At 38.9% G+C, this 22,697-nt stretch overlaps 4 protein-coding genes across 13 annotated transcripts; all 4 read right to left on the reverse strand.

The window, feature by feature from the left end:
- Positions 1-1,223: 1,223 nt before the first annotated feature.
- On the reverse strand, positions 1,224-5,028 carry LOC111465641 (probable aldo-keto reductase 1). The gene is made up of 8 exons (XM_023110125.1): positions 4,931-5,028; positions 4,372-4,447; positions 4,095-4,262; positions 3,804-4,004; positions 3,556-3,728; positions 2,389-2,485; positions 2,133-2,271; positions 1,224-1,592 (listed from the first exon to the last, which is right to left on the reverse strand). Exons 2-7 carry the CDS (start codon positions 4,429-4,431, stop codon positions 2,194-2,196), a joined length of 777 nt encoding a protein of 258 aa, XP_022965893.1. The 5' UTR covers positions 4,432-4,447; positions 4,931-5,028; the 3' UTR covers positions 1,224-1,592; positions 2,133-2,193.
- On the reverse strand, positions 4,226-22,620 carry LOC111465421 (putative calcium-transporting ATPase 13, plasma membrane-type). 4 transcript variants are annotated; one of them, XR_002714201.1, is made up of 3 exons: positions 19,415-22,620; positions 4,931-4,999; positions 4,226-4,262 (listed from the first exon to the last, which is right to left on the reverse strand). XR_002714201.1 is itself a non-coding variant. In XM_023109785.1 (2 exons), the coding sequence occupies exon 1, from the start codon at positions 22,514-22,516 to the stop codon at positions 19,436-19,438; it is 3,081 nt and encodes a 1,026-aa protein (XP_022965553.1). In that variant the 5' UTR covers positions 22,517-22,620; the 3' UTR covers positions 11,257-11,337; positions 19,415-19,435. The 4 variants fall into 4 exon arrangements, 2 of the variants coding, with proteins under 2 accessions (XP_022965553.1, XP_022965554.1); XR_002714200.1 differs by lacking the exon at positions 4,226-4,262 and adding an exon at positions 4,372-4,441; XM_023109785.1 differs by lacking the exons at positions 4,226-4,262; positions 4,931-4,999 and adding an exon at positions 11,257-11,337.
- Positions 7,093-10,219, reverse strand: LOC111465592 (probable aldo-keto reductase 1). The gene is made up of 7 exons (XM_023110051.1): positions 10,144-10,219; positions 9,888-10,055; positions 9,597-9,797; positions 9,349-9,521; positions 8,305-8,401; positions 7,998-8,151; positions 7,093-7,412 (listed from the first exon to the last, which is right to left on the reverse strand). The coding sequence occupies exons 1-7, from the start codon at positions 10,201-10,203 to the stop codon at positions 7,225-7,227; spliced, it is 1,041 nt and encodes a 346-aa protein (XP_022965819.1). The 5' UTR covers positions 10,204-10,219; the 3' UTR covers positions 7,093-7,224.
- LOC111465593 (probable aldo-keto reductase 1) lies at positions 9,779-18,205 on the reverse strand. 7 transcript variants are annotated; one of them, XM_023110054.1, is made up of 12 exons: positions 17,838-18,202; positions 16,777-16,852; positions 16,521-16,688; positions 16,229-16,429; positions 15,928-16,100; positions 14,370-14,466; positions 14,075-14,228; positions 13,366-13,469; positions 11,254-11,355; positions 10,144-10,219; positions 9,888-10,055; positions 9,779-9,797 (listed from the first exon to the last, which is right to left on the reverse strand). In XM_023110054.1, the coding sequence occupies exons 2-9, from the start codon at positions 16,834-16,836 to the stop codon at positions 11,338-11,340; spliced, it is 975 nt and encodes a 324-aa protein (XP_022965822.1). In that variant the 5' UTR covers positions 16,837-16,852; positions 17,838-18,202; the 3' UTR covers positions 9,779-9,797; positions 9,888-10,055; positions 10,144-10,219; positions 11,254-11,337. The 7 variants fall into 7 exon arrangements, with proteins under 7 accessions (XP_022965822.1, XP_022965824.1, XP_022965820.1 ...); XM_023110056.1 differs by lacking the exon at positions 13,366-13,469; XM_023110052.1 differs by lacking the exons at positions 9,779-9,797; positions 9,888-10,055; positions 10,144-10,219 and having other exon boundaries at positions 13,265-13,469; positions 17,838-18,203.
- Positions 22,621-22,697: the final 77 nt, after the last annotated feature.

Raw genomic sequence — 22,697 nt, forward strand, 5'->3', positions numbered from 1 at the left:
GGGAAACGAACCGTGAGCCCAGCAGCGATATAACGAGCCAAAGTGGACAATATCTGTTAGCGGTGAGTATGAGTTATTATAGAAACTCTAATTTTAAAAAAGAAGAAAAAACGTGTCTTAATTGTAAGAGTTGCGCTCGTGACATTCAGCAAAATTTTGGAATCAATGGCAACATTGAAATTAGTAGCCTCAAACACCCTATTTTGGAGAATATGTATTTTACAAATTTATTTTTGAAAAAATATTTTAAAATGATGTAATTTAAACAGTAGAAATTTATGAAAATAAGTCTCCATCAAATATATAATTACACTAAAAGAATATTTTTTTAATATATAAATATATTATATTTTATGCTATAAACTCGTTTCATTTTCGTCAAAATTAAATAAGACGTAACATTACATATTAATCTTTTAAATATATTATTAAAGATATTTTGAGTGACTTTTTGAACTGAAGATCTTGGGAGCCGTCTCAAAACAATTACTCGGTAACCTATTGGGTGAAGTGATTACTCCCTTAAGTGATCTCAAAACATTACCTAGTAATCTCTCTGGTGAACCGATTACTCTGTAACCCCTTAAGTGAAGCCCTTTCAAGGTTTCCACCTACAAGCGTGAACCTAATATCTTGGGAGCTATCTCAAAACATTACTCAATAACCTCTTGGGTGAACCTACTCGGTAACCCCTTAAGTGAAGCCCTTTCAAGCTTTCTACTGATTACTCAGTAACCCCTTAAGTGAACCGATTACTCAGTAACCCCCCAAGTGAACTCCTTTCAAGTTTTCTACCTTGAGTGTGAATCGATTACTTGGTAACCCCTTAAGTGAACCGATTACTCAGTAACCCCTTAAGTGAACTCCTTTCAAGTTTTCTACCTATGAGTGTGAGCCGAAGATCTTGGGAGCTATCTCAAAATATTACTCAGTAACCTCTTGAGTGAACCGGTTACTCGGTAACCCCTTAAGTGAAGCTCTTTCAAGCTTTCTACCTACAAGTGTAAACCGAATATCTTGGGAGCTATCTCAAAACATTACTCGATAATCTCTTGGATGAACCGATTACTCAGTGACCCTTTAAGTGAAGTCATTTCAAGTCTTTTACCTACGAGCGTGAATCGAAGATCTTAGGAGCTATCTCAAAACATGACTCGGTAACCTGTTAAATGTTTCAAGAATTAGGTTCTAATGAATAGCTAAGATGAAACATAGGTAACAAATGGAGAAGGAACACAGGTAAATTCTTCATATTGATTGAAATACATTATCAATGCTCACAGTACATCTATACCTAATAAACAGCATCATTTATAGAACTCATTCATACATTTATTGACTCCTATTGTCCAAATCTTGTAGAACTGGTATTAAGGTGTATACAAACCTTTGAATGTCTCAGGTTCAGATGTCATTCACTAGTGGAGGTGAGTTAGCATATCTCCATGTTGCATAAATCATGCTATCGTAACTTCTATTTCCAGCTACCTCACTTTCGGGTACTGCCTCGGAAATCTCGTTCAGTTCGTCTTTGTCGAGCTTCACTGTCAAGGAACCGATGTTGTGCTCCAAATTCTTTATCTTGGTTGTGCCTAGTAACAACAAAGACAAGAACAAGTCCTGAAACGAAAAGAAAGTATCTGTACAGGAAAGTAATAGGTTTGTGAAAGATTTTCCATCTTTGTTCTTGTCGCTATAACTTAGGTAAAATTATAAATTTAGCCACGAAACTTTTGCGGTTTTGTTTATTTAGTTCATAGGTCCTTCTCTATTTCTTAGTCATGGTTTACGTGTTTAAACTCCGATCGTATAGTTGGGTCTCTGCCTACTCTACGAATTTGCATAAAAGAAAAGACCTAACTAAGCTAGCTTTTATGTTATTGAAAACCAGGAGAGAGAACCAAAGTCAAGGAAGGAGAATCATATGAGTCCTCCAAGCCTTAAGTTGACGTTTTAATATCAGTTTTCAGAAAAAAGAAAAAGAAAGCCAAGCAACCAGTGAAGTTCTTTCTGTATCTACGGAATCATTAGAACTACAGGCTCGGCCTGCTGACCCACTAACCAAATCAACTAATATTTAGACAGGAACGAGACTAAGTTAGTCGAAAGATGGTTATCGGTTTGAGGATCACTTGGAATTGGAACAGGAGAACCCATGCAAGAGAAAGTTGAGCAGGAGAGCAATGGTGCTTTTCAGCAAGCCTCTCTATTCGTGTGTAAAAGCACTTGTTCTTCTTCAAGTTTTCTTCGATGAATCGAGGATGCAAAACTCTAAGAAAAGAAGAGATTAGACATGAGTTTTGAAATTTACTACAGACTGATCAAAAAGTGTCCTAATCAAAGCATTATTAAACTCTAACGGAAGGAGAAATAGTGCAAAATGGATACCAATAGGCTCTCAGCAGGCAAACTTTCCACAATGGCTTTACCGGCAAAGAAGCCTCGACCAAGAGGGCTGTATGGAACAATACCTATTCCTAGATCTCTACAAAACAATCACAGGGCAATGTCCTCTTATTTAGCAAAGAAAAAATACGACAGCAGCATAGGCATAAAAACGAGAAAAACAAGCTATGTAACAAGGCAAAAGCTAATCATTTAGGTCCCATTTGAAAACAACAAAGTTATGAATGTACCACTTAATATTCCCTCCCAATATAAAACATCAAAAAGCCTTAAACATTAGGGATTAGGACACTCAAAAGGTGTAGGTTTAGAGTCCAAGGTTTGAACATTAATGGAACAATTATTTCTTACTACCAAATACAATAAAGTCAAATTGTAGTTCCTAGCTTTGAAATTAATAAATCACAGTTGTTGGGAGAATGAGGGATTAAAATATCAAATCATGCTGATAGGAATGGCATTAGAAAGAAATTAGGAATATTATAAGGGTATATTATTAATTAGTTTGAGTGGTTGCTATGGTTTTTGGTTATAAATAGAGGAAGTGGGAAAGGAGAAAGTTAAAGTTGAGATCCCACATCGATTAGAGAGAGGAACGAGTACCAGCAAGGACACTAAGCCTCCAAGGGTGGGCTTGAGCTGGGCTGTTACAAATGGTATCAGAGCCAAACACCGGATGGTGTGCCAGCGAGGACATTGTGCCATATGCTAGTGGTGGGCTTTGACTGTAACAAATGGTATCAGAGCCAGACACCGGGTAGTGTGCCAGTGAGGACGCTGGACCCCTAAAGGGGTAGATTGTGAGATCTCACATCGGTTGAAGAAGGGAATGAAGCATTCCTTATAAAAGCGTGGAAACCTCTCTCTAACCAACACGTTTTAAAACTTTGAGGGGAAGCCCGGAAGGGAAAGGCCAAAGATGATAATATCTACTAGCGATGGGTTTGGGCTGCTACAGAGTGTCAGCGAGGATGCTGAGTCTTGAAGAGGGGGGGATAGTGAGATCTCACGTCGATTGGGGAAGAGAACGAAACATTTTTTTATAAGGGTGTGGAAATTTCTCTCTAGCATACACATTTTAAAAACCTTGAAATAAAACCCGAAAGGAAAAGTCCAAAGAGGACAATACAATAAGGGTCTATCATATACCTGCAGAGAGGAACAATCTCATCCTCGATGTCACGTGTCCAGATCGACCACTCCATCTGTAGAGCTGTAATAGGATGAACTGCATGTGCTCTCCTTATTGTCTGTGGATTGGCTTCAGATAAACCTACATACTTAATCTTTCCCTCTTGCACCAGTTTTTTCAGCTCACCCATCTACAAATCAAGAACATATATCTCAAAACCAATCTACATAACAACAAAGTGGGAAAGTGAGCAAGGGCTATTTACAGTTTCTTCAATAGGTGTAGACGTATCAGTACGATGTTGATAATAGAGATCAATGTAGTCTATATCAAGGCGTTTCAAGCTAGCCTCACAACATGCCCGCACATACTCTGGGGTTCCCTGCACTGTCATAGAAAGTCCAACCCTTGTTACCCCAAACTTTGTGGCTATCTGAACTTCTTCTCTTGGTAACTGTTTCAAGGCCTGGAAAGTGGGAAATAGAGAAGAGAAAGACCTGTTTATTATGTGCTTATATTGGCTGTGGAACCATCATTCAAAAGCAGAGCTGAGTACCTTTCCAATCAGGATTTCGTTAGAATTGGGTCCATATGCATCGGCTGTATAGAAAAAAGTGATTCCCTTATTGAAAGCTTCCTTTAGTATTGAGATGCCATCTTCATCAGATAAAGAAGAATTGTAGATTCCAGTCAAGTCCGTACATCCAAATCCCAATTTTGAGACCTGATGTTCATAAAAATATGAGAAAATAAAGCTTGAGAAAGGTTTTGTTCATCAACTTTTCCCATTAAACTTGAGAATGAACATTCAGCTAAAGCCATATGAGTTTTACCTGAAGTCCCTGACTTCCAAGTTGCACTCTGGGAATCTGAACTCCTTGCCCCTCTGCCATTCTTTTCACTCTAAATCTTGTGAGCAGAAAGTTAGTGAATTCTTTTAGTAGTCTGATGAACCAATCCTCAAATATACATATATAGGACCAAGATGTAGAGGGATTATCACGTGGGGAATCAACAAAATGACATTCATCATTGCTTACAACACAGTCTTATCACTTCAAATTGAAAATATAGTATATTGGACTTCTTGTTCATGGCTTACATCACAGTCTTTCACAGTCTTTCACTTCAAATTGGAACATATAAAATATTTAGTACGTACTAAACAGTTAACCCCACTAGAAGGGGTTTTTGTTTTCCTTCCAATTACTAAATCCTCTCAACCATTTTCAAGCTCTGAGTAAGCAAAAGCCTAGCAGTTGATAAGATTAGCAGACTGTTTAGCTGTAGAAGTCAACCTAAGGGACTATAATGCTTCCATTTACACCGATCAAGAACAGTTTCTACGACAAAATTTGTAATGGAAACAGGAAAATTGAAATGGGAACTTACCTCGATTCCTTGATTTCCCAGTTTCACTTCGGTATTTGGATACTCAACCCGTCAGCCAGTTTAAGAAGTCTGCATAAATAAGCACTAAAAAGTGCTGCCTGTACGTTTGTAACTTATATTAATGGTACATTGTAACTTATCATTATATTAATTAAAGTCATAAACTATTAATAAACAATTTAGACACTAATTTAAGAATATCTCGACTATCAATCTCGTCACACGTGTGGACAAAATTTGTACATTTGTTTAATCAATCGACAACAGACAAAGACTAGGTTTCTAGGCATTGAAAAATAGGAATAGCCCTCATCACATGTGTGGACACAGTTTGTACATTTGTTTAATCGATTGACAACAAAAAAAAAACAGAGGTTTCTAGGCATTATTTTTTGTTCCTTTCTCTATCACTGAAGCAAAATAGAAAAATCAGAATAACCAGAGGACTATGTCTCGTCACCATCAAAGGTCAGCCATTGGCCCCATTTCTTTTATTTTCTTTTTATTTTTCTTTAATTTTATTTTCATTCAGTATGATCAAAATGAGCACAGATTCATCACATCCAGTTCTTCGATCCACCCTTTTGCCTCTCTTGCTTATCAGATTTCTTTTATAGAGATTCGATTGATCAAAACCTTTTCAATCGAGCTATTCTCGAGCTAATTCGTGGGTCTTTAAAGTTTAGATCAACGGGTCAAGACATATATTCTCGACTAGATAAGTCCCTAAAGTATAGTCTTATATTCATTTGCTTTGAAGTAGCTAGACGGATGACTTCTAAGCTAGGCTTGTGCAACTCGAAGTTAAGAAGTCGAGCCTATGTTTTAGTTAGGGTTGTTAATTCTAACTTGAGATCCCTAAATCCAGACTTATTTGACCTTCTAGGATCATGCTATATTAATTAAAGATATTGTTAAGTTATGGTTAATTCTATGGAGAAAACAAATTGTTACAAGAGAAGGGGGGTTTTTATTTTATCCATACAATATATAGGGTTGAAGATTCGAATCTCTCAATCAGAAATTACATATATTTTTTTCAATCGAGCTCATTCATGGGTCTTTAAAGTTTAGCTCATTTTTAAGGCACAATTCAATCAATCAAGGCATATACTCTCAACCATGTAAGTCACTTTCTTCCCTTCCCCCACCAAAAAAGTACCGTCTTGCATTAATTTGCTTTGAAGTAGTTAGAAGGATGACTTCTAAGCCAGGCTTGTGCAACTCGAAGTTAAGAAGTCGGCCTATGTTTTAGCTAGGGTTGTTAACTCTACGAGCTATATAAACACAATCTATATTAATTTTTACCAATTATAAACTCATAAACCAAATGACATTTTAGCTATATTGATTAAAGATATTGCTAAGTTATGGTTAATTCTACTGGAAAACAAAATGACATAATAAATCAAATTTTTGTGTCAGCCTACAAATGTACCAATTACTCGGTAACCTCTTGGGTGAACCGATGACACGGTAACCCCTTAAGTGAACCCCTTTCAAGTTTTCTACCTACAAGTGTGAATCGAAGATCTTGGGAGCTATCTCAAAACATTACTTGGTATCCTCTTGGGTGAACCGATTAATCGGTAACCGCTTAAAGTGAAGCCTTTTAAGTTTTATACCTACGAGCGTGAACGGAAGTTCTTGGGAGCTATCTCAAAACATTACTCGGCAACCTCATGGGTGAACCGATTACTCGGTAACCCCTTAAGTGAAGTCCGTTCAAGTTTTCTACCTACAAGTGTAAACTGAAAATCTTGGGAGCTATCTCAAAACATTACTTGGTAACCTCTTGGGTGAACCAATTACTCGGTAACCCCTTAAGTGAAACCCTTTCAAGTTTTCTACCTACGAGTGTGAACTAATCTTGGGAGCTATCTCAAAACATTACTCGGTAACCTCTTGGGTGAACCGATTACTCAGTAACCCCTTAAGTGAAGCTCTTTCAAGCTTTCTACCTACAAGCATGAACCGAAGGTCTTGGGAGCTATCTCAAAACATTACTCGGCAACCTCATGGGTGAACCGATTATTCGGTAACCCCTTAAGTGAAGCCCTTTCAAGTTTTCTACCTACGAGCATGAACCGTAGATCTTGGGAGCTATCTCAAAACATTACTCGGTAACCTGTTATCAATGTTCACAGTACATCTATCCCTGATAAACAACATCATTTATAGAACTCGTTCATACATTTATTGAAAACGATGGTAAAATAAGTTGTTGAACTCCTATTGTCCAAATCTTGTAGAACCATCATTAAGGGGTATGCAAACCTTTGAGTGTCTCAGGTTCAGATGTCATTCACTTTTGGAGGTGAGTTAGCATATTTCCATGTTGCATGCATCATGCTATCATAACTTCTATTTCCAGCTACCTCGCTTTCGGGTACTGCCTCAGAAATCTTGTTCAGGTCGTCTTTGTCGAGCTTCACCGTCAAGGAACCGATGTTGTGCTCCAAATTCTTTATCTTGGTTGTGCCTAGTAACAAAAAAGACAAGAACAAGTCCTGAAATGAAAAGAAAGTATCTGTACGGGAAAGTAATAGGTTTATGAAAGATTTTCCATCTTTATTCTCATCGCTATAACTTTGGTAAAATTATAAATCTATTAATGAAACTTTTGTGGTTTTGTTTATTTAGTTCTTAGGTCCTTCTCTATTTCTTAGCCACGGTTTACATGTTTAAACTCTGATCATATAGTTGGGTCTCTGCCTACTATATGAATTCACATAAAAGGAAGACCTGACAAAGCAAGTTTCTATGTTATTGAAATCCAGGAGAGAGAACCAAAGTTGAGGAAGGAGAATCAATTGAGTCCTCTTTAATTCACAAAGCCTAAAGTTGACGTTTTAATATCGGTTTTCTGAAAAAAGAAATAGAAAGTCGAGCAATCAGTAAAGCTCTTTCTGTATCTACGGAATCATTAGAACCGTAGGCCACCATTAGAACTGCAAGCCTGGCCTGCTGACCCACCACTGGTCTACCACTCCTAACCAAATCAACTAATATTTAGACAAGAACAAGACTAAGTTAGCCGAAAGATGGTTATCAGTTTGAGGATCACCTGGAATTGGAACAACGTCATCTCCTTGCTGGAGAACCCATGCAAGAGAAAGTTGAGCAGGAGAGCAATGGTGCTTTTCAGCAAGCCTCTCTATTCGTGTGTAAAAGCACTTGTTCTTCTCCAAGTTTTCTTCGATGAATCGAGGATGCAAGCTCTAAGAAAAGAAGAGATAAGACACGAGTTTTGAAATTTACTTCAGACTGATAAAAAAGTTAACTAATAAAAAATTTACTTCAGACGGATAAAAAAGTGAACTAATCAAAGCATTATTAAACTCTAACCGAGAGAAATAGTGCAAAATAGATACCAATTGGCTCTCAGCAGGCAAACTTTCCACAACGGCTTTACCGGCAAAGAAGCCTCGACCGAGAGGGCTGTAAGGAACAATACCTATCCCTAGATCTCTACAAAACAATCACATGGCAACGTCCTCTTATTTAGCAAAGAAAAATATGACAGCAGCATAGGCATAAAAAAGGAGAAAAACAAGCTATGTAACTATTTGATTTTTTTCGTTTTTTGTTCTTTATTTTTGAAATTTATACTTGTTTCTCATCAAAATTCTTTGTCAATACTCCAAAAATTAAAACTAAGTTTTTACAAACTATTCGTTTTTAATCTTCAAAACTTAGCTTAGATTTTGAAAACATAGGTAAAAAGTAGATAGCAAAACAAACAAACTCATAGATAGAACGTAGAAATAGTATTTGTAAGCATAATTTTCAAAAACTAAAAACCAAAAGTCATTGTTGGAGGGGAACAAAATACTCTTTATAAAAGTATGGAAATCTCACACTAGTAGACACGTTTTAGACACGTTTTAAAAACCTTGAGGGGAAGACCGAAAGGGAATGCTCAAAGAGGGCAATATCTACTAGCGGTGGGCTTGAGCGATTACAAATGGTATCAGAGCCATACACCAGGCAAAGTGTCAGCGAGGAGATTGAGCCCCGAAGGGGGTGGACACGAGGCGGGGTGCCAACAAGGATGCTCGGCCCAAAGAAGGGTGAATTGGAGAGTCCCACATCGATTGGAGAAGGGAACAAGTGCCAGCAAGGACGCTCAGAAGGGGAGGTGGATTGTGAGATCCCACATTGGTGGGAGAGGGGAGCAAAACACTCTTTATAAGGGTGTGGAAACCTCTCCTTAGCAGACGCATTTTAAAAATCCGGAAGGAAAGCTCGAAAGGAAAAGTCCAAAAAAGACCATATTTGCTAGTAGTGAGCTTGGGCTATTACATAAGCATTGATTTAGTTGGTTCAAGGGAGGGTTCAAGTACCTCAAAACACTTGGTTTATCTTGCAGTTCGGTTATCCATTATATTTCAATACCTTAAGGGTCTATCATATACCTGCAGAGAGGAATAATCTCGTCCTCGATGTCACGTGTCCAGATCGACCACTCCATCTGTAGAGCTGTAATAGGATGAACTGCATGCGCTCTCCTTATTGTCTGTGGATTGGCTTCAGATAAACCTACATACTTAATCTTTCCCTCTTGCACCAGTTTTTTCAGCTCACCCATCTACAAATCAAGAACATATATCTCAAAACCAATCTACATAACAACAAAGTGGGGAAATGAGCAAGGGCTATTTACAGTTTCTTCAATAGGTGTAGACGTATCAGTACGATGTTGATAATAGAGATCAATGTAGTCTATATCAAGGCGTTTCAAGCTAGCCTCACAACATGCCCGCACATACTCTGGGGTTCCCTGCACTGTCATAGAATGTCCAACCCTTGTAATCCCAAACTTTGTGGCTATCTGAACTTTTTCTCTTGGTAACTGTTTCAAGGCCTGGAAAGGGGGAAATAGTGGAGAGAAGGACCTGTTTATTATGTGCTTATATTGGCTGTGAAACCTTCATTCAAAGGCAGAGCTGAGTACCTTTCCAATCAGGATTTCATTAGAATGGGGTCCATATGCATCGGCAGTATCGAAAAAAGTGATTCCCTTATTGAAAGCTCCCTTTAGTATTGAGATGCCTTCTTCATCAGATAGAGAAGAATTGTAGATTCCAGTCAAGCCCATACATCCAAATCCCAATTTTGAGACCTGAAGTTCATAAAAATATGAGAAAATAAAGCTTTTGTTCATGAACTTTTCTCATTAAACTTGAGAATGAACATTCAATGAGTTTTACCTCAAGTCCCTGACTTCCAAGTCGCACTTTGGGAATCTGAACTCCTTGCCCCCCTGCCATTATTTTCGCTCTAAATCTTGTGAGCAGAAAGTTAGTGAGTTCTTTTAGTAGTCTGATGAACCAAACCTCATACATATATATATAATCTAGGACCAAGATGTAGAGGGAATATCACGTGGGGAATCAACAAAATGACATTCATCATTGCTTACATCACAGTCTGTCACTTCAAATTAAAAATATAATATTATATTGTAACGCCCAAGGTCCACCACTATTAGTTGTTGTTGGGCTTTCCCTTTCGGGCTTCCCCTCAAGGTTTTTAAAACGTGTCTACTAGGGAAAGGTTCTCACACCCTTATAAAAGGTGTTTCGTTCTCCTCAACAATCGATATGGGATCTTACAATCCACCCCCTTCGGGGCCCAACATCCTTACTAGAACATTGCCTGATGTGCACCCCTTTCAGGGTTCAGCCTTGGCACATCCAATTGATGTGGACCCCACCAAATCTACCCCCTTCGGGGCCCAGCATCCTTGCTGGCACATCGTCTCATGTCCACCCCCTTAGGGGCTCAGCCTACCCACTGGCACATTGCCCAGTGTTTGGCTCTTATACCATTTGTGACGGCCCAAGTCCACCACTAGTAGATATTGTCCTCTTTGGGCTTTCCCTTCCGAGCTTCCCCCTCAAGGTTTTTAAAACGCGTCTGCTAGGAAAAGGTTCACACACCCTTATAAATGGTGTTTCGTTTTCCTCCCAACCAACATGGGATCTGATATATATATATATATATATATATTGGACTTCTTATTCATCATTGCTTACATCACAGTCTTTCACTTCAAATTGGAACATATAAAATATTTAGTACGTACTAAAGGGATAACCCCACTAGAAGGGATTTTTGTTTTCCTTCCAATTACTAAATTCTCTCAACCATTTTCAAGATCTGAGTACGCAAAAACCTAGCAGTTGATAAGATTAGCACAGACTGTTTAGCTGTAGAAGTCAACCTAAGGGACTATAATGCTTCCATTTCCACCGATCAAGAACAGATTCTACGACAAAATTTGTAATGCAAACGGGAAAATTAAAATGGGGACTTACCTTGATTCCTTGATTTCCCCGTTTCACTTCGATATTTGGATACTCAACCCATCAGCCAGTTTCAGAAGTCTGCATAAATAAGCACTAAAAAGTGCTGCCAACCTGTCCCAAAAATTAAGAATTTTTTTTTTTTGATACATTTGTAACTTATAGATATATTGTAACTTATCATTATATTAATTAAACTCGTAATTTATTAATAAACAACTTAGACACTAATTTAAGAATATCTCGACCATCAATCTCATCACACGTGTGGACATAATTTGTACATTTGTTTAATCGACTGACAACTAAAAAAAGACAGGTTTCTAGGCATTAATTTTTGGTCCTTTCTCTATCGCTGAAGCAAAAAAGAAAAATCGGAATAACCAGAGGACTGTGTCTCGTCTCCATCAAAGGTCAGCCATCGGCCCCATTTCTTTTATTTTCTTTTTTATTTTTCTTTAATTTTATTTTCATTCAATATGATCAAAATGAGCACAGATTCATCACACCCAGTTCTTTGATCCACCCTTTTGCCTCTCTTGCTTATCAGATTTCTTTTATAGAGATTCGATTATAAAAACTTAGTTTGTTTCCCAATAATGTTTTGAGTTTTGGCAGATTAGGCGAAGATTCAAATCTCTGAGTCGAAATTACATATATTACTTTTTCAATCGAACTATTCTCGAGCTAATTTATGGGTCTTTAAAGTTTAGATCAACTGGTCAAGACATATATTATCGACTAGATAAGTCCCTAAAGTAGAGTCTTATATTCATTTGCTTTGAAGTAGCTAGACGGATGACTTCTAAGCTAGGCTTGTGCAACTCGAAGTTAAGAAGCCGGCCTATGTTTTAGTTAGGGTTGTTAACTCTACGAGCTATATAAACTCGAGTTGCCTAAATCCGAGCTATATTAACTTTTACCAATTATAAACTCATAAACCAAATGACATTTTTGCTATATTGATTAAAGATATTGCTAAGTTATGGTTAATTCTACTAGAGAAAACAAAATGACGTAATTTTTACTTGATTTCAAATTTTGGTGTTAGCCTAAGAGTGTACCAATTACTCGGTAACCTCTTGGGTGAACCGATTACACGATAACCCCTTAAGCGAACCCCTTTCAAGTTTTCTACTTACGAGTGTGAATGGAAGATCTTGGGAGCTATCTCAAAACATTACTCGGTTCCTCTTGGGTGAACCAATAACTTAGTAACCCCTTAAGAGAAGCCCTTTCAAGTTTTATACCTACGAGCGTGAACCGAAGATCTTGGGAGCTATCTCAAAACATTACTCGGCAACCTCATGGGTGAATGGATTACTCGATAACCCCTTAAGTGAAGCCCTTTCAAGTTTTCTACCTACAAGTGCAAACTGAAAATCTTGGGAGCTATCTCAAAACATTACTCGGTAACCTCTTGGGTGAACCAATGACTCGGTAACCCCTTAAGTGAAACCCTTTCAAGTTTTCTACCTACGAGTGTGGACTGATCTTGGGAGCTATCTCAAAACATTACTCGGCAACCTCATGGGTGAACCGATTACTCGGTAACCCCTTAAGTGAAGTCCGTTCAAGTTTTCTACCTACAAGTGTAAACTGAAAATCTTGGGAGCTATCTCAAAACATTACTCGGTAACCTCTTGGGTGAACCAATTACTCGGTAACCCCTTAAGTGAAACCCTTTCAAGTTTTCTACCTACGAGTGTGAACTGATCTTGGGAGCTATCTCAAAACATTACTCGGTAACCTCTTGGGTGAACCGATTACTCGGTAACCCCTTAAGTGAAGCCCTTTCAAGTTTTCTACCTACGAGCATGAACCAAAGATCTTGGGAGCTATCTCAAAACATTACTCGATAACATGTTATCAATGTTCACATTATCAATGTTCACAGTACATCTATCCCTGATAAACAACATCATTTATAGAACTCTTCATACATTTATTGAAAATGACGGTAAAATAAGTTGAACTCCTATTGTCCAAATCTTGTAGAACCATCATTAAGGTGTATGCAAACCTTTGAATGTCTCAGGCTCAGATGTCATTCATTTTTGGAGGTGTGTTAGCATATTTCCATGTTGCATGCATCAAGCTATCATAATTTCTATTTCCAGCTACCTTGCTTTCAGGTACTGCCTCGGAAATCTCGTTCAGGTCATCTTTGTCGAGCTTCACTGTCAAGGAACCGATGTTCTGCTCCAAATTCTTTATCTTGGTTGTGCCTAGTAACAAAAAAAGACAAGAACAAGTCCTGAAAAGAAAAGAAAGTATCTGTACGGGAATTTGTATGCAGCAGGTAGAAGATAGCTCGAAAGTAATAAATTTATGAAAGATTTTCCATCTTTGTTCTTGTGCTGTAACTTCCATAAAATTATAAATTTAGTCACGAAACTTGTGTGCCTTTGGTTATGTTCTTAGGTCCTTCTCTACTTCTTAGCCAGGAAAGGGGGTTGGTTGATGATGGATATTCGGGGGACCCATGGTTTACGTGTTTAAACTCCAATCGTATAGTTGAGTCTCTGCCTACTCTACGAATTCACATAAAAGGAAAACCTGACCAAGCAAGTTTCTGTGTTATTGAAAACCAGGAGAGAGAACCGAAGTCGAGGAAGGAGAATCATATGAGTCTTTAATTCACAAAGTCTAAAGTTGTCGTTTTAATATCGATTTTCTGAAAAAAGAAATAGAAAGTCGAGCAATCAGTGAAGCTCTTTTTGTATCTACAGAATCATTAGAACCGTAGGCCCAGTTTGCTGATGCACCACGGGTCTACTAATATTTAGACAAGAACAAGACTAAGTGAGCCGAAAGATGGTTTGAGGATCACCTGGAATTGGAACAACGTCATCTCCTTGCTGGAGAACCCATGCAAGAGAAAGTTGAGCAGGAGAGCAATGGTGCTTTTCAGCAAGCCTCTCTATTCGTGTGTAAAAGCACTTGTTCTTCTCCAAGTTTTCTTCGATGAATCGAGGATGCAAGCTCTAAGAAAAGAAGAGATAAGACACAGAGTTTTGAAATTTACTTCAGACTGATCTTACCATCGTCTCAAAAAAAAAAAAAAAGTGTCCTAATCAAAGCATTATTAAACCCTAACTGAGATAGAAATAGTGCAAATTAGATACCAATAGGCTCTCAGCAGGCAAACTTTCCACAACGGCTTTACCAGCAAAGAAGCCTCGACCGAGGGGGCTGTAAGGAACAATACCTATCCCTAGATCTCTACAAAACAATCACAGGGCAATGTCCTCTTGTTTAGCAAAGAAAAAATATGACAGCAGCATAGGCATAAAAATGAGAAAAACAAGCTATGTAACAAGGCAAAAGCTAATCATTTAGGTCTCATTTCATAACTATTTGATTTTTTTCGTTTTTTGTTCTTTGTTTTTGAAATTTATACTTGTTTTCTCATCATTTCTTTACCGTATGTTTTTATCTTATTTCGAAAACGTTTGAATTCTTAGCCAAACTCCAAAAACTAAAACAAGTTTTTACAAACTATTCTATTTAATCTTCTTTGGATTTTGAAAAACAAAGAAACTCATAGATAGAACAGTTAATTTTCAAAAACAAAAAACCAAAAGTCAAAAGGTTATCAAACGTAAAGAAATTATGGTTCTCTACTCCTTGAAGAGATTCAGTTACCAATGGGTGACAACCACCAGTGATCAAGATACAGATGCAAAACATGGATAGGACCACTCAAGAGGTATAGATTTAGAGTCCAAGGTTTGAACATTGATGGAACAATTATTTCTTACTACCAAATACAATAAAGCCAAATTGTAGAGTTCCTAGCTTTGAACTTAATAAATCACAGTTGTTGGGAGAATCTGGGTTTAAAATATCAAATCATACTGATAGGTATGGCATTAGAAGGAAATTAGGAATATTATAAGGGTATATTATTAATTAGTTAGAGTGGTTGTTATGGTTTTTGGTTATAAATAGAGGAAGTGGGAAAGAGGAAAATTAAGCTCTAAGATCCCACATCGATTGGAGATAAACGAGTGCCAGCGAGGACGCTGGCCCCGAATGGCCGGTGGATTGTGAGATCCCACATTGATTGGAGAGGGGAACAAGTGTGTGAGATCCCACATCGGTTGAAGAGGGGAACGAAGCATTCTTTATAAGATTGTGGAAACCTCTCTCTGGCAGATGTGTTTTAAAACCTTGAGGGGAAGCCCAAAAGGGTAAGCCCATAGAGAACAATATATGCTAGCGGTGGGCTTGGGCTGTTACAAATGGTATCAGAGCCAGACACTGAGTGGTGTGCCAGCGAGGACGCTAGGTCATCTACTAGCGGTGGGCTTGGGTTGTTACAAATGGTACCAGAGCCAAACACCGAGTGGTGTGCCAGCGAGGATGTTGGCCCCAAGGGGGTGGATTGTGAGATCCCACATCGGTTTGGGAGGAGAATGAAACATTCTGTATAAGGATATGGAAACCTCTCCCTAACAGACACGTTTTAAAAACCTTGAGGAGAAACCTAAAAGAGAAAGCCAAAAGATGACAATATCTTCTAACGGTGAGCTTGGGCTTAGGCCAGCATAAGCATTGATATTCAATTGGTTTAAGGGTTGAGTGATCTCAAGAAAGGGAGGGTTCAAGTACCTCAAAACAGGTTTATCTTGTAGTTCGGTTGTCCTTTATATTTCAATACATCAGGGGTCTATCATATACCTGCAGAGAGGAACAATCTCGTCCTCGATGTCACGTGTCCAGATTGACCACTCCATTTGTAGGGCCGTAATAGGATGAACTGCATGTGCTCTCCTTATTGTCTGTGGATTGGCTTCAGATAAACCTATATACTTGATCTTTCCCTCTTGCACCAGTTTTTTCAGCTCACCCATCTACAAACCAAGAACATATATCTCAAAACCAATCTACAAGTACTTGTTAGTGCTATCACTAATGAAAAAAGGAACAAAAAATTAGTATAATGAACAACAAAGTGGGGAAATGAGTAAGGGCTATTTACAGTTTCTTCTATAGGTGTAGACGTATCAGTACGATGTTGATAATAGAGATCAATGTAGTCTATGTCAAGGCGTTTCAAGCTAGCCTCACAACATGACCGCACATACTCTGGGGTTCCCTTCACTGTCATAGAATGTCCAACCCATGTAATTCCAAACTTTGTGGCTATCTGAACTTTTTCTCTTGGTAACTGTTTCAAGGCCTGGAAAGGGGTTAATAGTGAAGAGAAAGACCTGTTTATGATGTGCTTATTATTGGCAGTGAAACCTTCATTCAAAAGCAGAGCTGAGTACCTTTCCAATCAGGATTTCATTAGAATGGGGTCCATATGCATCGGCAGTATCGAAAAAAGTGATTCCCTTATTGAAAGCTCCCTTTAGTATTGAGATGCCTTCTTCATCAGATAGAGAAGAATTGTAGATTCCAGTCAAGCCCATACATCCAAATCCCAATTTTGAGACCTGAAGTTCATAAAAATATGAGAAAATAAAGCTTTTGTTCATGAACTTTTCTCATTAAACTTGAGAATGAACATTCAATGAGTTTTACCTCAAGTCCCTGACTTCCAAGTCGCACTTTGGGAATCTGAACTCCTTGCCCCCCTGCCATTATTTTCGCTCTAAATCTTGTGAGCAGAAAGTTAGTGAGTTCTTTTAGTAGTCTGATGAACCAAACCTCATACATATATATATAATCTAGGACCAAGATGTAGAGGGAATATCACGTGGGGAATCAACAAAATGACATTCATCATTGCTTACATCACAGTCTGTCACTTCAAATTAAAAATATAATATTATATTGTAACGCCCAAGGTCCACCACTATTAATTGTTGTTGGGCTTTCCCTTTCGGGCTTCCCCTCAAGGTTTTTAAAACGTGTCTACTAGGGAAAGGTTCTCACACACTTATAAAAGGTGTTTCGTTCTCCTCACCAATCGATATGGGATCTTACAATCCACCCCCTTCGGGGCCCAACATCCTTACTAGAACATTGCCTGATGTGCACCCCTTTCAGGGTTCAGCCTTCTTGTTGGCACATCCAATTGATGTGGACCCCACCGAATCTACCCCCTTCGGGGCCCAGCATCCTTGCTGGCACATCGTCTCATGTCCACCCCCTTAGGGGCTCAGCCTACCCACTGGCACATTGCCCAGTGTTTGACTCTTATACCATTTGTGACGGCCCAAGTCCACCACTAGTAGATATTGTCCTCTTTGGGCTTTCCCTTCTGAGCTTCCCCCTCAAGGTTTTTAAAACGCAGATATATATATATATATTTTGGACTTCTTATTCATCATTGCTTACATCACAGTCTTTCAGTTCAAATTGGAACATATGAAATATTTAGTACGTACTAAAGGGATAACCCCACTAGAAGGGATTTTTGTTTTCCTTCCAATTACTAAATTCTCTCAACCATTTTCAAGATCTGAGTACGCAAAAACCTAGCAGTTGATAAGATTAGCACAGACTGTTTAGCTGTAGAAGTCAACCTAAGGGACTATGAGGAGAGATTTTGAAGGATAATGCTTCCATTTCCACCGATCAAAAACAGTTTCCACGACAAAATTTGTAATGGAAACGGGAAAATTTAAATGGGGACTTACCTCGATTCCTTGATTTCCCAGTTTCACCAACTCCTCAGCCAGTTTCAGAAGTCTGCATAAATAAGCACTAAAAAAGTGCTACCAAGGCGTTTCAGGGCCAACCAGTCCCACCCCAAAAAAATAGAGTTATAATAATACCCTACCAACTATATCCTACATTATTATGAAAATTGTTTGTAACTTATATACATCGTAATTTATTATTATATTGATTTAAGTCGTAAACTATTAATAAACAATTTAGACGCTAATTTAAGAATATCTCGACCATCAATCTCATCACACGTGTGGACACAATTTGTACATTTGTTTAATCAATTGACAACAGAAAAAGGGTAGGTTTCTAGGCATTGAAAAATAGGAATAGCCCTCATCACACGTGTGGACACAGTTTGTACATTTGTTTAATCGATTGACAACTAAAAAAAAGACAGAGGTTTCTAGGCATTATTTTTTGTTCCTTTCTCTATCACTGAAGCAAAAAAGAAAAATTGGAATAACCAGAGGACTGTGTCTCGTCTCCATCAAAGGTCAGCCATCGGCCCCATTTCTTTTATTTTCTTTTTTATTTTTCTTTAATTTTATTTTCATTCAATATGATCAAAATGAGCACAGATTCATCACACCCAGTTCTTCGATCCACCCTTTTGCCTCTCTTGCTTATCAGATTTCTTTTATAGAGATTCGATTAATCAAAACTTTGTTTGTTTCCCAATAATGTTTTTGAGTTTTGGTAGAATAGGCCAAGATTCAAATCTCCAAGTTGAAATTACATATATTACTTTTTCAATCGAGCTTTTCTCGAGCTAATTCGTGGATCTATAAAGTTTAGATCATTTTTATGGCATAATTCAACTAGTCAAGACATATATTCTCGACCAGAAAAGTCCTTAAACTATGGTCTTATGTTCATTTGCTTTGAAGTAGCTAGACGGATGACTTCTAAGCTAGTCTAGTGCAACTCAAAGTTAAGAAGTCAAGCCTATGTTTTAGTTAGGGTTGTTGACTCTACGAGCTATATAAACTCGAGATCCCTAAAGCCGGGCTTATTTGAACTTTTAGGATGATGCCATATTAATTAAAGATATTGCTAAGTTATGGTTAATTCTACGGGAGAAAACAAATTGTTACAAGATAAGGGGTTTTTTTATTTTATCCACACAATATATACGATTGAAGAATCTCTGAGTCGGAAATTACATATATTTTTTTCAATCGAGCTATTCTTGAGCTTATTCGTGGGTTGTTAAAGTTTAGCTCATTTTTACAGCACAATTCAATCAATCAAGGCGTATACTCTCGACCATGTAAGTCACTTCCTTCCCTTCTCCCACCAAATGGTATCGTCTTGTATGGATGACTTCTAAGTTAGGCTTGTGCAACTCAAAGTTAAGAAGTCGAGCCTATGTTTTAGTTAGGGTTGTTAACTCTACAAGCTATATAAACACGAGCTATATTAACTTTTATCAATTATAAACTCATAAACCAAATGACATTTTTGCTATATTGATTAAAGATATTGCTAAGTTAGGGTTCATTCTACTGGAGAAAACAAATTAACATAATTTTTACTGGACCTGATTGAGTTGATGGAAGATTTATTGTGCTGAGTTTCTTCCCCTTGGAAACTGCAGGGCTGAAACTGGTATCAACTTGGATAGCCATCCAATTGGCCAAGACAAAGCTGCTATGCCAAGACATGCCCCCCACTGGCCCCAATTCAACCTCTCAGTATTAGCAAACCTTCCCAAAACCTCAACCATTACCACTTGAAAAGCTAAGGTTATCACAATTATTGCCAAAAACAGCTTGCTTTTGTGTAGCCCTTCAAATATGTTCTTCTTCTCCAGCTTCCTTGCATTGAACTCATTGAAGATTTGGCATAGAACAAAAGTGTTGAAGATCAGTGTGCTCTTAACCTTCTCATTGACATTGAAGATGGAACTTCCTTTAAATTCCAAAACCAGCAAGACTGTCACTTGATACACAGCCTGAGTTATGAGATTCCTCCACATGATCTTCGTTACTAATGGATCGGATCGACCGACCGGCGTTTTCGTCATGAGATCGTTGGTGGGTAGCTCAGTAGCTAAGGCTAAAGCTCCCATGGTGTCCATGATGAGATTCACCCATAGTAGCTGTACCGCTGTTAGTGGGACTTTACCGGACGAGACAGCGGCGATGAAGTTGATGACTAATGCTGCAATGTTCACAGTGAGCTGAAATTGAATGAATTTTTGAATGTTGTTGTAAACACATCTTCCCCATTTCAAGACGGTGACGACCGATGTAAAGTTATCGTCTAAGATGACGATGTCGGAGCTCTCCTTTGCCACTTCAGTTCCTTGAATTCCCATGGAAAGGCCAATGTCAGCCTCGTGAAGAGCTGGGGCATCATTTGTTCCATCCCCGGTGACTGCCACCACATGGCCTTGATTCTTCAAGCACTGTACCATTAGAAGCTTGTCAAATGGGGAAGATCTAGCCATCACTCGGATGTTCCCAATCTTTTCTAGCCTCTCCTCAGGTGTGTAGTTTCTAAATTTTACGCCCTCCACAACTACTTCGCTGTTTGTAGCGTCGTCATCGGGATTTAGTATTCCACATTCAATTGCTATGGCTGTTGCTGTGTGCAGATTATCACCCGTCACCATTTTGATACTCACTCCAGCAGCTCTACATGATTCCACAGCTTCTCTAACTCCTGCCCTGCAAGGATCCTTCAAACCAACTATTCCGAGTAATGTCAATTCCGATTCGTCGAGTTTTGCAGGAACGTCTCGGATATCGTCGTCTTCATTCGACTTGTGAGCAAAGGCTATGCATCGGAGACTTTTTTCTGCCATGGCTGTGATTATTTCAGTCAATTGTCTTCTCATTTCACCATCAATGGCTCTAGCTGTTCCTTGTTTCTCATAGTAATATGAACACATAGCCAATATTATCTCTGCTGCTCCTTTCCAGTGTGTATTAACAAGCCTCGTCCCGTGTCGTCGTGTCGAAACTCCACTTCTCTTCTTCTCTGAACTGAAAGTCTCTACCAGGATTATCTCATGTTGTTTCTTCAGTTCATCCAAGTTCAAATCCAGGTCGAATGCCGCCCATGAAAGTATCGCTTTCTCGGTCGGACTCCCGAAGGTTTCTAGAGGCAATGAAGAAGCTGGTGTTTGAATACTACCAGTTGTGTTCAATCCAACTGCTTGGTGCAGTAATTCAACAACCTTACTGCTAATCCTTGAATTGGAATAATCTATGTTCATAATTTCATCTTCCCCAATCCAAAACTCTGTAACTTTCATCTGATTCAAAGTAAGGGTACCAGTTTTATCAGTACAAATTGTGGTTGCTGAGCCCAGGGTCTCACAAGCAGAGAGTTTCCGAACCATTGCATTATCCGCCATCATCTTTTTCATGGAGTAAGCTAAAGTTAAAGTAACAGCTAGAGGCAAACCTTCCGGAATCGCCACCACAACGATTGTAACAGCCGCCGCAACCATGCCAAGAACTGCATTCATAACATCATCGAACCTCGTCTTGCTTCCATTGAACTCGCCGGTGCTACCAGTGAAATAGCGAACCAGCAGAACAAGAAGCACCACCACGGCGACCGTCAGTCCTAGCTTCCCGATAATGGCGGTCATCTTGTTCAGACGACCTTGCAATGGAGTTTCCTCATTAATTTCCCTTCTAATTGAACTCATCATTTCTCCCCAGGCTGTGTTCATTCCCACAGAAGTCACCATCATCACACCAAATCCATCGTTCACTTTGGTTCCTGATAGCAGAAATGGATTAATTCCGTGATTTACTTCAGCGTGTTCGCTCTCTCCAGTCATGCTCGATTCGTCGATCTTCAGCGAATGTCCATCGAGGAACACTCCGTCCGCGGGAATCTGATCTCCGATCTTCAAATACACGATGTCTCCGACAAGGAGTTCGAATATCGATACTGATTTGCGTCGACCGGCTCTGGTGACCTCGATTTTTATATCATCTCTCTCGTTTGAAAGCTTCTCGAACTGTCGCGATTGCTTGAAGTTGCTCGCGGCGGAAACGACGACCACCAGAAATATGGCGATGACAATGCTGCCACCGTCGTACCATCCATCATCCCAACCGTGTTGTTTGATACCAAATCCCAAAGAAAGCACTGCACAGATCAATAGAATGATTATTGTTGTATCGTTAAACGCTTCGATCACGTAACTAAAGAAGCTTTTGCCGTGGCGCTTCGAGTAAGTATTTGTTCCAAAAGCGTTTGTTCTGTAAGTTAGATCATCCTGAGTTGCACAAATTCCGTCATGTGGATCAGTTTTAAGAAGATTGGCCAGTCCATCAACGCCTCCAAATCGATTCAAACACTCACAGTCCTTCTCCCTCACCATCTCACTTAGAACTTTCTGATCTACGCCGAAAAAGCCTGCCATGCACGGCTGCTCGCCAGAATCCGTACTATCATCATTAACCTGCACATCAAGAGTAACAAACGAAAGTGACGGCAAAAGAGCGCCGGATTTACGGTCAGTGACCTTCCTCGTCAGAGAGATGAGAGCTCTAGTGAAATAAATGGCGGCAAAGGCCATCTTCCACCTCCGTTTGTGAGTTTTAGCCATAACCAGGCGTTCTTCACGATTAAGAACTTCAACTACCTCATCACTTTTCCTGCACCTCAACGCCATGGACGCAACAACAAATTGATTTTGATGAAGAAATCAAAGGATGAACAAACAGAAAATGAATTGGATTGAAGAAACCCATGGATTTACTTCCTTCTTATAGGAAAGAAATTAAGCGACGAACTTCCACTGTAGCTTCCTTCCTAACCGTTTATGGATTGTGCGTGTTTGAGAAATTAATCGA

The sequence above is a fragment of the Cucurbita maxima genome, unplaced genomic scaffold (assembly GCF_002738345.1).
Source record: "Cucurbita maxima cultivar Rimu unplaced genomic scaffold, Cmax_1.0 Cma_Scf00029, whole genome shotgun sequence".
Lineage (NCBI taxonomy): Eukaryota > Viridiplantae > Streptophyta > Magnoliopsida > Cucurbitales > Cucurbitaceae > Cucurbita > Cucurbita maxima.

What these genes read in the sequence shown, in the direction of transcription:
- LOC111465592 (XM_023110051.1), bottom strand. Translation starts at nt 10,203, where the DNA reads ATGGCAGGGGGGCAAGGAGTTCAGATTCCCAAAGTGCGACTTGGAAGT. An exon ending in TTGGAAGTCAGGGACTTGAG is followed by an intron (nt 10,056 to 10,143) that starts GTAAAACTCATT and finishes TATGAACTTCAG; the next exon opens with GTCTCAAAATTGGGATTTGG. An exon ending in TGCCTGCTGAGAGCCAATTG is followed by an intron (nt 8,152 to 8,304) that starts GTATCTATTTTG and finishes TTCTTTTCTTAG; the next exon opens with AGCTTGCATCCTCGATTCAT.
- LOC111465421 (XM_023109785.1), bottom strand. Translation starts at nt 22,516, where the DNA reads ATGGCGTTGAGGTGCAGGAAAAGTGATGAGGTAGTTGAAGTTCTTAAT.
- LOC111465641 (XM_023110125.1), bottom strand. Translation starts at nt 4,431, where the DNA reads ATGGCAGAGGGGCAAGGAGTTCAGATTCCCAGAGTGCAACTTGGAAGT. An exon ending in CTACACCTATTGAAGAAACT is followed by an intron (nt 3,729 to 3,803) that starts GTAAATAGCCCT and finishes CTTGATTTGTAG; the next exon opens with ATGGGTGAGCTGAAAAAACT. An exon ending in GAGATTGTTCCTCTCTGCAG is followed by an intron (nt 2,486 to 3,555) that starts GTATATGATAGA and finishes ATTGTTTTGTAG; the next exon opens with AGATCTAGGAATAGGTATTG.
- LOC111465593 (XM_023110052.1), bottom strand. Translation starts at nt 16,836, where the DNA reads ATGGCAGGGGGGCAAGGAGTTCAGATTCCCAAAGTGCGACTTGGAAGT. An exon ending in TTGGAAGTCAGGGACTTGAG is followed by an intron (nt 16,689 to 16,776) that starts GTAAAACTCATT and finishes TATGAACTTCAG; the next exon opens with GTCTCAAAATTGGGATTTGG. An exon ending in TGACGTTGTTCCAATTCCAG is followed by an intron (nt 13,470 to 14,074) that starts GTGATCCTCAAA and finishes TTTTGTTACTAG; the next exon opens with GCACAACCAAGATAAAGAAT.